The sequence below is a fragment of the Pseudonaja textilis genome, chromosome 2, assembly GCF_049901715.1.
Source record: "Pseudonaja textilis isolate UNSWEBS1 chromosome 2, rPseTex1.2, whole genome shotgun sequence".
Classification (NCBI taxonomy): Eukaryota; Metazoa; Chordata; class Lepidosauria; order Squamata; family Elapidae; genus Pseudonaja; species Pseudonaja textilis.
The window spans coordinates 256,627,005-256,640,318 of NC_141991.1; the positions used below are offsets into that span (position 1 = coordinate 256,627,005).

Here is a 13,314-nt window from a genome sequence, read left to right on the forward strand (position 1 = left end):
CACATCTGGAAGGTGCAAAGTTGGAAAGGCCTGCCCTAAAAAGACCCCGTTCACAGCTGGCCACCCTCTTTTGCTTATTCCTTCCATTTCTGTAGCTGCCCAAATCGAGCAAGTGATTCTGGGTGGGTTAAAGTTCTAAAAGAATCAAAAATATGACCACAGCAAAAACAGATATCTTTTTTCTTCACTGCCACCCTCAGAATCTCAAGTGCTTTTGGGAGGGAGAGAAGAAGGAACAGGAAACTGTCCGTTTCTGAATGTGAACCTGCTCAAATTAGTCTTTCTGAACCAAACACAAACCAAATGGTGTTTTAATAGAAAAAAAATAAGCCATTTCTCCCATTTTGATGCAGTTCTCCATCGCAAAACAGCTGAAGGAAAACGCACTACTGTTTATTAGGAAAGAATGGGGTTTTTTTGGGGGGGGTTGCAAGGTAGGGGAATATTCTGAAAAAGGCCACAAAAAAGATAAACGAGATGGGTCTATTTTGGGGGTGATGCCCTGAGAAGAAAGGGAATCACGTGTGGTTGGAAGGACAAGGAGTAGAACCAAGGAGAAAGGCTTGGGAGAATCCGAGCAACTTCCAGCTGCTTTGTTCTCCCAGGACAGAGGTCACCCTCACGCCCCAGTTGGGATCCTGGAGCTGCTGGTCCGAGAACATGGCTTCTCTCCAGAAGAGGCCAGAAACACCGCTGTCTGGTGCTCATCGTTCATACCGGTCCTTTGCGGAGCAAATTTAGCGGCCCCTGGCTTGAGCGGTCATATTCTCCAGGGCCCCTGGGGGACCCATCCACTTCCTGTCCTGAGCTTTTCCTGCAGCCCAGTTGCCCACCTGCCTGGGCGAGGCCTCCTCCTCCTCCTCTTCATCCTTTGGGCCGGCTCTGAGAAGGAAGAGTTGTGAGTCACCTGAGAAAAGTGCAGAGAAGAGCAACCAAGAGGATGAGGGGACTGGAAACTAAAGAATAGGAAGAAGGGATGCAGGAATTGGGGTGTCTAGTTCAGGGGTCCCCAAACTTGGCAACTGTAAGACTTGTGGACTTCAACTCCCAGAATTCTCCCACTGGAGAATTCTGGGAGTTGAAGTCCACAAGTCTTACAGTTGCCAAGTTTGGAGACCTCTGGTCTAGTTTAATAAAAAGAAGGACGAGGGGAGACACGATAGCAGCCTTCTAGTATTTGAGGGGCTGTCCCAGAGAAGAGGCAGTCAAGCTCTGAGGGCAGGACAAGGGGGAACAGTTGGAAACTGAACAAGGAGAGATTCAACCTGGAAATAAGGAGGAATCTCCTGACAGAACAATTAGCCAGTGGAACAGCTTCCCTCTGGAAGTTCTGGGTGCTCCAACACTGGAGGTTTTCAGGAAGAGGCCAGACAGCCGTTTGTACAGAATGGTAGATGATCTCTTGCTTGGACTAGAAATAGCAAGAGCACTTCCACTTATACACTGCTTCACAGGGCCTCTCTAAGAGTCAGCCTGTTGCCCCCAACAATCTGGGTCCTCATTGGACCCACCTTGGAAGGACGGAAGGCTGAGTCAACCTGGAGCTGGTCAGGATCGAACTCCTGGAGTGAGCAGTGAGTTAACCTGCAGTCCTGCATTCTAACCACTGCGCCACCAGGGCTCCAAGGCCCCTTCTAGCTCTCTTACTCTCCTTGCTCCCTCTGGGCATCGCCTGATCCGAAGTCCAGGGGCTCGGCTGTGCCAGAGGCCCATGAGGGGCTCGCCCGCTGGGGCTGGGGTCTCAGGAGCGGAGGGCTCCTCTCGGATCATTCCCAGCCCGCCTTCCCCCTGCAGGTGACCAACGATGAGATGTGTGAAGTGTGCGAGGTGTGGACGGCCGACAGCCTCCTGGCCTGCCGGGTGTGCACCAAGGTCTACCACGACGGCTGCCTGCAGCGCATGGGGCTGCTCTCCCCGGCTGAGCCCGCCGAGGCCATCCAGGCGGCCCACTCGGAGGTCGGCTGGAGCTGCTACCACTGCGTAAGTCATGGGGCTGGGAGGCCGCCAGGGAGGCCGCGGTGGGCTGGAGGAGGCCACAGCCATTTCCAGAGAAGAGGGGGAGAGGAGGGGGCGGGGCTGCAAAACGGCATGGGAAATCTCGCCTGGGAAACGGGTGGGGCGGGGGAGGCTGCGCTGTAACCCCTCCAGAAGGAAAGCTGCTTTGCAAAACCGTCCAGATGCCCACGGCCCCCTGGGCAACAAAGCGGGCTCGGCAGGCACCCTCTATTCCCACCCACCACGGGAAAAACAGTGCTAATTGGGACCGGCTGTGTTGTAACCAGGGTTGGGCTGCTCCTGGTTCGCCCTGGTTCCAGCAAACCGGTAGCTAATTTTATTGTTTTTAATTACCGGTTCAGTGAACCAGTAAATCCCAGCCCTGGCTGGCCCTGCCCACCCCGCCCCTCCTAGGAGCCTCCCTGTGGCCCGTTTTGGATGCAGGGAAGTGCAGGGCGCCTGCAGAGGCTCGGGGAGGGTGAAAAATGGGCCTCCCGGAAGTTCAGGAAGGCCGGAAATGGGCCCGTTTCCAGCTTTCAGAGAGCCTTCGTAGCCTGTGCAGGCCGCTTTCACCCTCCCGGAAGCTCAAGGAAAGCCTCCAGAGCCCAGGGAGGGCAACCCCCACCCCACCGTAGTGCAGGAGGCCAACTAGGCCACGCCCACCCAGCAACCGGGCAGAGAACCCCTTGCAGAAATTCTTGAAGCCCCTCCCCCGGTTGTAATGCCACCCCTTCCCTTCTTCCGGGCAGGATAACCTGAACTCGCTGCTCACCGAAGAGGAGATGAACTCGCTGTCCGATGCCTTCCGGCAGAGCAACATCGCACCTGGTAAGGCTGCCCACCCAACCTGTTTAGGGCAGAGGTAGAGCACTGGCAGAGGGGCATGTCAGCCCATTGGGGTCTCCTTCACAGGGTGGAGCCCCCTCCCCATCTGCTTCAAGAAGGGGTTGACGCCAGACCGTCCTGGGGTTCCATTTTTTTACTACTAGTTCTGTGGGCCTGGCTTGGTGGGCGTGGCTTGTAGGCAGGATGTGACTGGTGGGTGTGGCTTGGTGGGCGTGGCTTGGTGGGCGTGGCAGGGGAAGGATATACTGCAAAATCCCCCTTCCCTGCCCACCCCACTAACCTGCTTTCCAGCTCCGTTCTCCTGTGCAGGGCAACCCAAGGAGACCCAGCCAATCAGCTGGGACTCAATGGGAGGCGGAGAAGAGATGGGGTTGGCAGGGCCAGTCAGAGGCGGGATTGGCCAGTCCTCCCAACGACTCCAAATTTCCACTCCCGGTTCTCCAGAACCCATCAGAACCGGCTGAAGGCCACCTCTGAGGCCGCGGAAGGATTGGTCCCCAAACCCCAGACTTAGCCAAGACAGGAAGGGGGAGACATGGGGAGGGGCTTCCTCTTCCGTGGGAGCACTGGGGCGGCTCCTGCAGGGGGTGGGGTCTGCCCTGGGGGAGGCCAGGCAGCAAAGGGCCCCCTCTAACCGTGACTTGGGGGCTGTTCCCACAGACAGCAGCCTGAGCCTGGAGGACTTCTTGCGCTACAAGGGCCTCGGGGGGCAGCCCAGCAGCCAGGAAGAAGAGGAACGGCACGCCCAGCAGTTTCGGGCCCTGGACCCCGGGCAGGAGGGCCGCGTCGCCTGGACGGACTTCCTCTCCCACGAGTCCCTGATGCTGCTGCAGAGAACACGCACGCAGGTGGGGGGCTACAGAGAGGGAAGGAAACACGCCCCCACACGCACCATGTCAGAGCAGCTCAGCTACCAGGCTTGGCCCAACCCTGAGGCTGAGTTGGGGGGGGGAGAAGGCCTTGTGAAGACGCACCCGCCCCTCCAAAAAGAAGTGAGGGGTCCCCAGGGCCCCTTTAAGGCTTGTGGACTCCCTGGGGAATTCTGGGATAAAGTGGCCGTGGTTGGAGAGCCCCCGCTTTGCTTCCCTCCCCAGGAGGGTCTGCTGTACCTGCTGACGGGCAAGGAGAGGGAGCGGGCACGGGAAGCCTTCCTGGCCCTCAACCAGCACGGGGATGGGCTCATCAGCCAGGACCAGAGCCGGCGCGCCCAGCATGCTTGGTTCCGAAAACGGCCTCCGGGGCCCCACTCCTCCAGCGCCAGGTAAGACCTCGGCAGGTGAGCGATGGGTTACCTGGGCCCCTGTGGCTGGCTGGCTGGCTGGCTAGCCGTCACTGGAGGAAGGAAGCCTCACCTGTGGGCAAGTTTCGACAGCTGGTTTCCCCCCGCCATTGTTCTGACCAAGGCTTATGGAGACACTAACAAACACACCTTAGTCCCAAAATCCTCTTTTCTTTATTTCAGCTGCTGTGAATCATAGCCGTTCCCAGCCCATAATGAGTCTAAAACAGTTTATAAATAGTCCTTTGGGATAAGTCTGATAAGCACCCACCTTTATCTCCCTTGAAATGCTGCCAATGACTAAATGTCCAATTAGTTATACCAGGACAAAAAGGAACACAAATTCAATTCTGAGCTTCCGGTTTCAAACCGACTAGTACAAACGAAGTTGCTTCCTGCAAAGTTTAGTTTAGTTTACTTTATTGTCATTGCACCTCGTACAACGAAATCAAACAGTGCACATCATGACCATGGAAATAAATGCAAACACACATCCTTCACCCTTCACACATTGAACCGGAAACCCCCAACACCACAGCAACACTGCACTATACAGCAGGATTCAAAAGAGCTACTGTCCTGGGATAGAAGCTGTTTTTCAGCCTATTTGTCCTTGTTTTTATTATTATCCTGTACCATCTGCAGATGGTAATAGTTCAAAAAAAAAGGGTTCCCAGGATGAGATGGATCTTTGAGGATGTTTTGAACTTTCTTAAGGCAGCGGGATTTATAAAGCTCTTCCAAAGAGGGGAGAGGGCAACCCAGGATCTTCTGGGCAATGACATTCACCCTCTGGAGTGCTGCCCTATCTGCCCCTGTGCAATTGGCAAACCATACAGAGGTGCAGTAAGTAAAAATGCTTTCTATGGTGCAGTGGTAGAAGGTCACAGCAGTTTTTCATTCAGTTGTTGTTTTCTGAGAAGCCTCAGGTAGTAGAATCTCTGCTGGGCCCTTTTGACCGGGGCTGCAATGTGGGCACCCCAGGTCAGGTCCTCTTTTAGGGTAACACCCAGAAACTTAAAACTGGCCACTTGCTCCCCTCGGTCTCCATGACTAAGCAAGGGCCGGAGGTCTGATCTGTTCCTTCTATATAGTCCACTATAAGCTCCTTGGTCTTCTTGGTGTGGAGGACCAAGTTTTTGTCTCCACGCCACGAAAGCAACCGTTGGTCCACCTCATCTCCGTAGGCAGACTCCTCCCCCCCGGAGATACGTCCCACCACTGTTGTATCATCTACTCCTGTCCTTTTGCTCCTCCTTTATGTCTTATGGCAGGGCCAATTACTTCCAAGCCTTACTCCTGAGTGGCCCCTTTTGTCTTAGCTGTTCTTGCCTTCTGGCAGCTCTGTGCAAGCACATACTGGGAACAGGCTCCCCTTGTTCCTCTTCCTCGCGGCTGTCAGATTCTGGAGGCTCCGGAGTCAGCAACCCACTCCCAAATGGCCCCGGCCCCATCTCTGTGTCGGACGCAGATCCCTCGTCCGAGTCCTCCCCACACTCCAGGACTGGCCCCTGTTCCTCCCCACTTTCCGACTCTGCTGCCATCTCCACAGGCTGCCGGAGGATCACAACACCTGGCAAGCCGCCCCCCCTAGCCTCACAGTTCTCGGTCCACTTGGCAGGAGGTCTCCAACCTTGGCCAATTTCAACTCCCAACCAGCATGTCAACATTAAGACTTGGAAACTTCATCTCCCAGAATCCCTCACTTCCGGGAGTTGAAGTCCACCAGTCTTAAAGTCGCCAAAGTTGGAGAGCCCTCGCTTGAGAGCCCTGAGGGCCGCCAAGGCTGGGGTGACCATCAAAGCAGGATGGGACGCAGCTGGAGACACAGCTGGACCAAGCAAGGCAAGGCCAGTTTGTGCCCAAGACGTCAGGACATACGGGCATCCTCGACTTATGACCGGTCACTTAGTTACTGTTAGAAGTTACTATGGACCCCCCAAAAGGTTCTTCAGACCCAGTTCTGAGGTTCTGACTGATGCCCCCCCCATCCCACAGTAGTGTGACTGTGTTGTGGTTACTTGGCAACCAGTTCACATTTCCAGCTGTTCCCACAGTCACATGACTGCAATTTAAAACGTTTTTGCCAAAAGCCGGCATTTATTCCATTAAAACAGCAGTGGTTTCATTTAATGACTGTTGCGTTTGCTTAATGACCACCACAAAAAACATGTCCTAAAATGTAATTGGCCACCTGTTGATCGAGTGCTTTTTACCGTCTCATGACGACATCACGGTCATAATATATGCATGGCGGACCCTGTCCGTCCAATTAAAAAGAATTGCCAAGCTCAATTTTGATCTCAGGTTGAGGACTAGCTGGATTCAAGGCAGAAGCTGTCAACTCATAAAACATTTCCATGCCCGTTTTAGGGTTGCCACGAACAGAATTTGGGAGGGGAGGAAATTCGAAGGGGGCAGTGCAGCGGTTTGGAACCGAAAGTGCATTCCATTCATATCTGGCAAAGATTATAACTGGGCGACTGGAGTTTCTGCCCACGGAAACCTCGATTTGGAGAACGTGATTGAGAATATGAATATGAATTCATATTTGGGAGAATATGAATTACGATGCACCCAAAAGAGTGGGGGAAAACTAGGGTTAAAGGTGACAGTGAACGACATGTATGGCAGAAGGGAGGCACGGTTTCTTTGTGGGGGAGGTCACCCTGACTCCCCCCCCCGCCAGCTGAGCACCACATGTGGAAGAAGCCTTCCTATCCACCCACCCCCAAATGCTGGGACGACTTGTGGCCTCTCTCCGGACTGTTCCCCTCCCTAATGCTGGGCCTGGGTCTGCCTGTGTCTCTCTTCCAGCGCCAGCCAGGTGGACCCCGTCTCTGAAGGCAACAGCCAAAGGCAGGAGGACAAAGAGCTGCCCAGAGAAGAGCCAGGGGAACCAAGGTAGGCGCTGAGACCCTCCCCAAAAGATGCCCCGGGGCTTCCGGGGAGGGGTCCGGGCAGTGCTGCCTGCCAGGGGTCCTGGCCAAAGAACCTCTGGGTGTCCATACTCTCCCTGGACTGCAACATCCATTGAGAAGGGCCCCCTCCCCTCCCCTACAGGGAAAGCTTCCCCCTGTGTCGTAAGCAAGCCCACGTTCCTTATAAGAGCCGTGGTGGCACAGTGGTTAGAGTCTAGTATTGCGGGCTCCTTCGGCTGACTACCAGCTGCCTGCAATTTGGCAGTTCAGATCCCACCAGGCTCAAGGTTGACTCAGCCTTCCGTCCATCCTTCCGAGGTGGTTAAAATGAGGATCCAGATTGTTGTTGAGGGCAAGAGGCTGACTCTGTAAAACCGCTTAGAGAGGGCTGGAAAGCACGGTGAAACGGTATATCATAAGTGCTATTGCTAAGTGGGAAGGGAGGGAGGGAGGGAGGGAGGGAGGGAGGGAAGGGTCGTGGTGGCGCAGGGGTTAGAATGCAGTATTGTAGGCTAATCCACTGCCCACAGCCAAGAGTTTGATCCAGAGCAGCTCCAGGTGGACTCAGCCTTCCATCCTTCCATGGTGGGTAAAATGGAGGCCCAGATTGTTGGGGGCAAGAGGCTGACTTTGTAAACTTCTTAGAGAGGGGTATAAAGCACTGTGGAGCGGTATATAAGTCTAAGGGCTATTGCTATTGTTAGTACAAATTGAAATAATAAGCAAAAATGAGTGGAGTCTACCTGGAGGATCCAGAATAGCAACCAGGTGCTGGTACAGAGCTCCAACCAGCCCCGTTGGCCGAGGTGCTCAAAGTGAGGAAGGTAGAAAGGAAGGTGTTCTTCTCAGAGGGTTACATCGCCAGCCGACCATTCTCCTGGTACCATCTGGGGTGCTTTTAGCTGTGGTGCCAAGAAGGTGCCCATTTCCACCAGCCCTGTAGAAGGGGGGACCACTCCCCCAAATCAAGAAACGCCTCAAATCAAGAAATGGAGGATTTAAGTAGCCTTTTGTGTTAAGGATACTGGATAATGTTACTGGTGAGTATTTCTGTTAAGGAAGTATTTCTGACGAGGCCAGTGAAGTCAGATCTCTGGGGATCGATGGATTTTAGCAATATTTCTAGCCTGCCCTGATCCTGAAGGACTCTGGGCAGTGAATCATAAAGCTTAGATCGGGAGTTTAAACCAGGGTCCCCAAACTTTTTAAGACTTGTGGAAAGTTTTGATCAGGGGTCTAAAAGTTTCAACCAGGGTGTCCCCAAATTTGGTTTAGTCCAGGGCTCTCCAACCATGCCAACTTTAAGACTTGCAGACTTCAACTCCCAGAATTCTCCAGAGCAACGTCGGCTGAGGAATCCTGGGAGTTGAAGTCCACAAGACTTGAAAGTTGCCACGGCTGGAGAGCCCTGGTTTAGACCAGGCGTGTAGGAAAACATGCAGGAAAAACAGGGGAGACACGGTTTCGCACCCAAACTCCAAATCAAATTAACAATCTAGCTAACCGAGTTGCTTGCGTTGCCCTGGCTTAGCCACTCTGGCCCTGCACGAGTAAGAGACGGAGTCCGGCACAGGATCGCGGCACCTGGCAGAGAAAGCGGCCGCTGAGAGGTTGTCTGGGTCAACGGTCTCCGTTTCATCCCTCCTTCCAGTTTGTGGAGCAAGAAGGATGGTTGAAAAGCGTCCCCTTTGGGGAGACTGACAGCTGCTTTGCCCAATCAGGTGAAAGGATGCAGTCAGCAGTTCAGCATTTATTCTGCAGCCAAATCCACTTTTTCTCTAACGACTTCTGGGGGACTGAAAAAGAGCCAGCCTTTACAAAGGGCCTTCTAGAAGAGGATTTTAGGCAAGCAAACCTGGACTCCGTTTATTGGGGTGTCTTCAGGGGTGGGATTCTACAGGTTCTGGACAGTTCTATATAGAACCAGTAGCTCCAAAGAGCAGCTGACATCGAACCGGTTCTCTCTGAAGATCTTATTTTCTTCGGTTGGGCCCCCCCGGGCTCTAGGCTGTCCTTTATTCTTACCTTAGTGGTTTTGCGCAGCCCAGTTGAGTGCCGCATGTCAGCCGGTGATGACGGTGTTTGCTTGCAGGGGAAGTTGTTTTGCAAGTACTGTGCGTGCGCACACAGCACGCGTTTGACGCGCACTCACCGAACCGGTTGTCATGCCGGTAGGATCCCACCCCGGGGGGGTCTTGTCAGCTTACGAAGTGCTTTAGGAGGTGCTGTGGATTCATAGAATATGTCAGAGCATTTGCAGCATGACTGCTATTATGAGACAACCCAGGAGCCAAACACGGCACACAGAGGCTTAGAGATTTACCAGTAGTGGTTTATATACTATACGTGTTAGGCAAAATACCTTACAAGCAATCAAACTTCTTCTTAACTCTTCTTAACGCACGGACAACTCTGCAGTGAATACCGGACACAAGGAGAGAAAACACACCCTCTAATGGCTGCTTTACATAAACTTCTCCTAAAGGGATAGACCCTACCCCCAGCCTTAAAGGAATATGCCCGTGCTATGCTGATTCGTTCTTATTTCATCAGCCTTACAACTGCATCACACTTACAGCAGCTGGCGGCAATTACTGTTGCTCGTCAGCTCTTAAATCTTAATACCTCAACAGGATAAGACTTAGAATAACTTCATTGTCCCTTTGAATGTACACTAATAAGCGCAGATTAAAATGAAACTTCATTGCATGCAGCTCTTAAAGGGTCTCCCCCGCCAATATACACTACATAAATATGACTCAATTAATTGATTCATTAAAATATATGCATATAACCACCCATATTCTACGACACGGAGAAACAACACGGTCTGTGTGCGTGAGAAAAATCTTGCCAGGTGGACAAAGCTGTTCCAGAATGCGTAGTCCTGCGATAGATACCTCGAAACCTTCTCCCAGAGGGGAGCAACTGATATTGAATATTAGGCAGTTATCCTAGCACCCCACCTTCCTGACCATAAGAACAATTAATCGGTGGAACAACTTGCCACCAGAATTCGTGGGTGTTCCATCCTTGGAGGCTTTTAAGAACATAGGATCTCCTGCTCAATCAGGGGGTTGGACTAGAACAGTGGTCGCCAACCAGTGGGCTGCAGACCACCAATTTTGGTGGTCCACAGAGAAATGTCCCCCCCCCTCAAAGCAATTAATCCAGGCTGCGCGGGAACACAAGGCTGTGTCACCCACATGGCCTGCGGGAACGCAAGGTTTGCGTCGCTTGCATTGCGAACAACGTGAGGGAGTGAGGGGAGGGGGGAAAGGATGGAGGGGGGAACTCGCCCCACGCGCCTGGCCTGGCCACCGGGCTGCTTCTTTCCGCTTCTTTCTTTCTCCTGCTTTTGGCTGCAGGCAAGGAAAGCAGCCAAAGTCTGTCTTTGGTCATCCTGGTCAGTCCATGGCAGGCCGGTGCAGCCGGGTGAAGGAGCAGCTGCTCCAGGATGACCAAAGGGCCGGTCCTGGGACTCCAGCAGCTCTGGAATAGGGGACCGACTTTCCCACCAACGTCAGCCAGCCCCCGTCCAGTCCAAATTCATGTGAGTGGTCCGCGGAATTTAAAATTATGAGTTTGGTGGTCCCTGAGGTCCAGGAGGATGGCGACCCTCTGTTATTCCTTTAATTAATCAGACGAATGGCCTGGCTTCAGAAGTTGTGGCCGCTCCAGCACTGGAGGCTTTTAAGAAGAGGCCGGACAGCCACGTGTCTGGAGCGGTACGTGAGTCTTCTGCTCCAGCACGGAGCTGGACTAGAAGACCTCCAAGGTCCCTTCCAATTTTGTTCTTCTGTTACGCTGAGCCAGGAGAGGCGGATCAGTCAGTCTGGAGGGCAACATTTCACGAGCAGAATCCCCACTTCCAGCCACGCGTGGAATGCCTCTCCTCCCGTGGCCGCTTCTTCTCCCTTCGGGGCCTGCTGGCGAGAGGAGCCAGCGCTGGCAATCAGCTCAGCCTCGTTAGGGAGTTGAGACGAGGCACCAGCGTTGCCATGGGAACAGTTGGCAGGGGAGTCCGCCATGAGTCTTCGGGGGCGTGGGAGGGATGGCACCTGGCTCAGCCGGGCAGCCGTGGTCAAGAAGGAGGCAGGTAGAGAAAAGGCCTCCCACTGGAGCTGCGAATCTGCGGTCAGGGAGGCACCCAGAGAAGGCTAGACTGCCCCGCTGTCCGATTCCTCCCGCCACCCGCCTGCCGTTTGCATTGTGGGCACTGCCGGCTGACCCACTCAGGCCGGGAGAAGATCCACGGGGGACATGCAGGGATGCCAGCCTCCATTCCTCCAGGCACCGAAGGCCTTGCCAAGCACCCAGGCAGGGCCCTTCCCGATGGCCTGGTTGGGCAAGAGAAGCGTGCAAAGTACGAAAGCCAGGATCTGCGTTTGGTCTCCAGCAAAAGTGCCGGGGGCTCCTTCCTTCGTCTTGGCGGAGATAAATCCATCCAAGTTGAATCAAAGTCTAAGATGAAGAGCATCTGGCTGGGCCACTCCCGGAGCACCGAAGAATCCCGAAGAGAGTTGGGTTTTGTTTTGTTTTTTGTTAAATTAAGGGGTCCTTTAGTTGTTGAGTCTCCACGTTTTACTTGATTGGAAAGGATATCTAGACAATTGCTTTCTTCTGTCGGTAGTCCTCGACTTATAACAGCTCATCTAGTGACTGAAAAAAGCGTATTTTGACCGGGTTGGGCTGCTGAGGGCTCGCAGGGGCTCCTCGCTAAGACTCTGCACAGTTCGGAGAACCCCCAAATCCCACCCCAGCCTGGTCCCGCCCCACCCCTCCCAGGAGTCCCCAGGCAGCCCATTTCGGATGCAGGGGGGTGCAGGGCGCGTGGGGAGGCTCAGGGAGGGTGGAAAACGGGCCTCCCGGAAGTTTGGGAAGGCCAGAATTGGGCCCATTCCCAACGCCCAGAGAGCCTCCACAGTGGCCGGTTCCGCTTGCCCGGAGCCCAGGGAAAGCCAAAACGTACACACACACACACACACACACACACACACACACCGTGGTGCAGGAGGCCGATGAGGCCACGCCCACCATGGCCACGCCCACCCAGCAACCGGGCGGAGGTCCCCTTGCTAACATTTTTGGAGCCCACCCCGGATTCTGACTGGTCTTCACACAACCGTTGCCGCCTCCCCGGGGTCACACGATCAACATTCAAGCACTTAGCAACTGACTCGCCTTTACGACCGTTGCAGTGTCCCGGGCAGTCACGTGATCCGCTTTAGCGACCTTCTGACAAACAAAGTCAATGGGGAAGCCCAGATTCACTTGACACACCATGTGACTCACTTAACAACTGTGGCTGGAAAGGTCGTAAAAGGAGGCCAAACCGGCTTCACAACGGCCTTGCTTAACAACGGAGCTTTGGGGCTCAATTGTGGTCGTATGTTGAGGGAGGCGGGAGACCTGTTCTCTTGCTTCGTTTAACGACCTCTCCTGATAGCAGGCCTAGCTCACCCCCTACTTTCCTGCCAGCCTAGACCGATGATTACCTGGCCTTCCACCTTTCATCTTTTACACAAATTCCACCTCTTTAAAAGTTTTCTGCAAAGAGACACAAGTCTCCTTTCCAATCAGTTGTGTAAAACTTGCTCTCGATGCCTCCACTCTCACTGTCTAATACAACCGTGAGGTCCTTGGTAAATGACCGTTCACTGTCTTCCTTCCCCCTCTTGGCCGGACATAAACTGAGCAAAAGCGATTTATGTTCCCAGCCAGCAAAATGGCGTCCGTCCTCCGTGCGCCACCACCGATGCGCCTCTGCCGTTACCACGTGTCCCTCCCTCATCTGCCCCTTGATATTTTAAGCAATCAGGTAGACGTCCCACACCTTGACCTGCATTCTACCCCAAGGAGACGCTCTCGGACTAGAGACCATCTTGCAAGTCGACTTGGCCACATCGGCCAGCCGTGTGTGGCAGGAACCAAAAAGGCGACCCTGGGTTGTGTAAACGGAGCCATAAGATCCAAATCACCTGATATATTAGTACCACTTTGTAAAGCCTTAGTAAGGCCACACCTGGAACGCTGCATCCAGTTTTGGTCACCCCCATTACAAAAAAGAGGTTGAGATTTTGGAAAACACGCAAAGAAGAGCAACTAAGAGGATTCAAGGCCTGGAGGCCAAAATATACGAAGAACAATTGCAGGGTTTGGCCTTGGCTACTCTAGAGGAAAGAAGGACCGGGGGGGGGGGACATGATCGGAGCATTCTAGTATCTGAGGGGCTGCCCTAAAGAAGATTTGGGGGTCAACTCATTCCCCAAA

General features: G+C 53.8%; 1 protein-coding gene across 2 annotated transcripts in view; it reads left to right on the forward strand.

The window, feature by feature from the left end:
- The window catches only part of PHF24 (PHD finger protein 24), a 32,538-nt gene that overhangs the window by 13,226 nt on the left and 5,998 nt on the right, over window positions 1-13,314 (forward strand). For both annotated transcript variants that reach the window (XM_026720822.2, XM_087927612.1), the window contains exons 3-7: window positions 1,795-1,980; window positions 2,745-2,823; window positions 3,502-3,689; window positions 3,936-4,102; window positions 6,938-7,024. In XM_026720822.2, coding sequence (XP_026576607.2) covers window positions 1,795-1,980; window positions 2,745-2,823; window positions 3,502-3,689; window positions 3,936-4,102; window positions 6,938-7,024 — 707 coding nt within the window. The remainder of the gene's footprint in view (window positions 1-1,794; window positions 1,981-2,744; window positions 2,824-3,501; window positions 3,690-3,935; window positions 4,103-6,937; window positions 7,025-13,314) is intronic.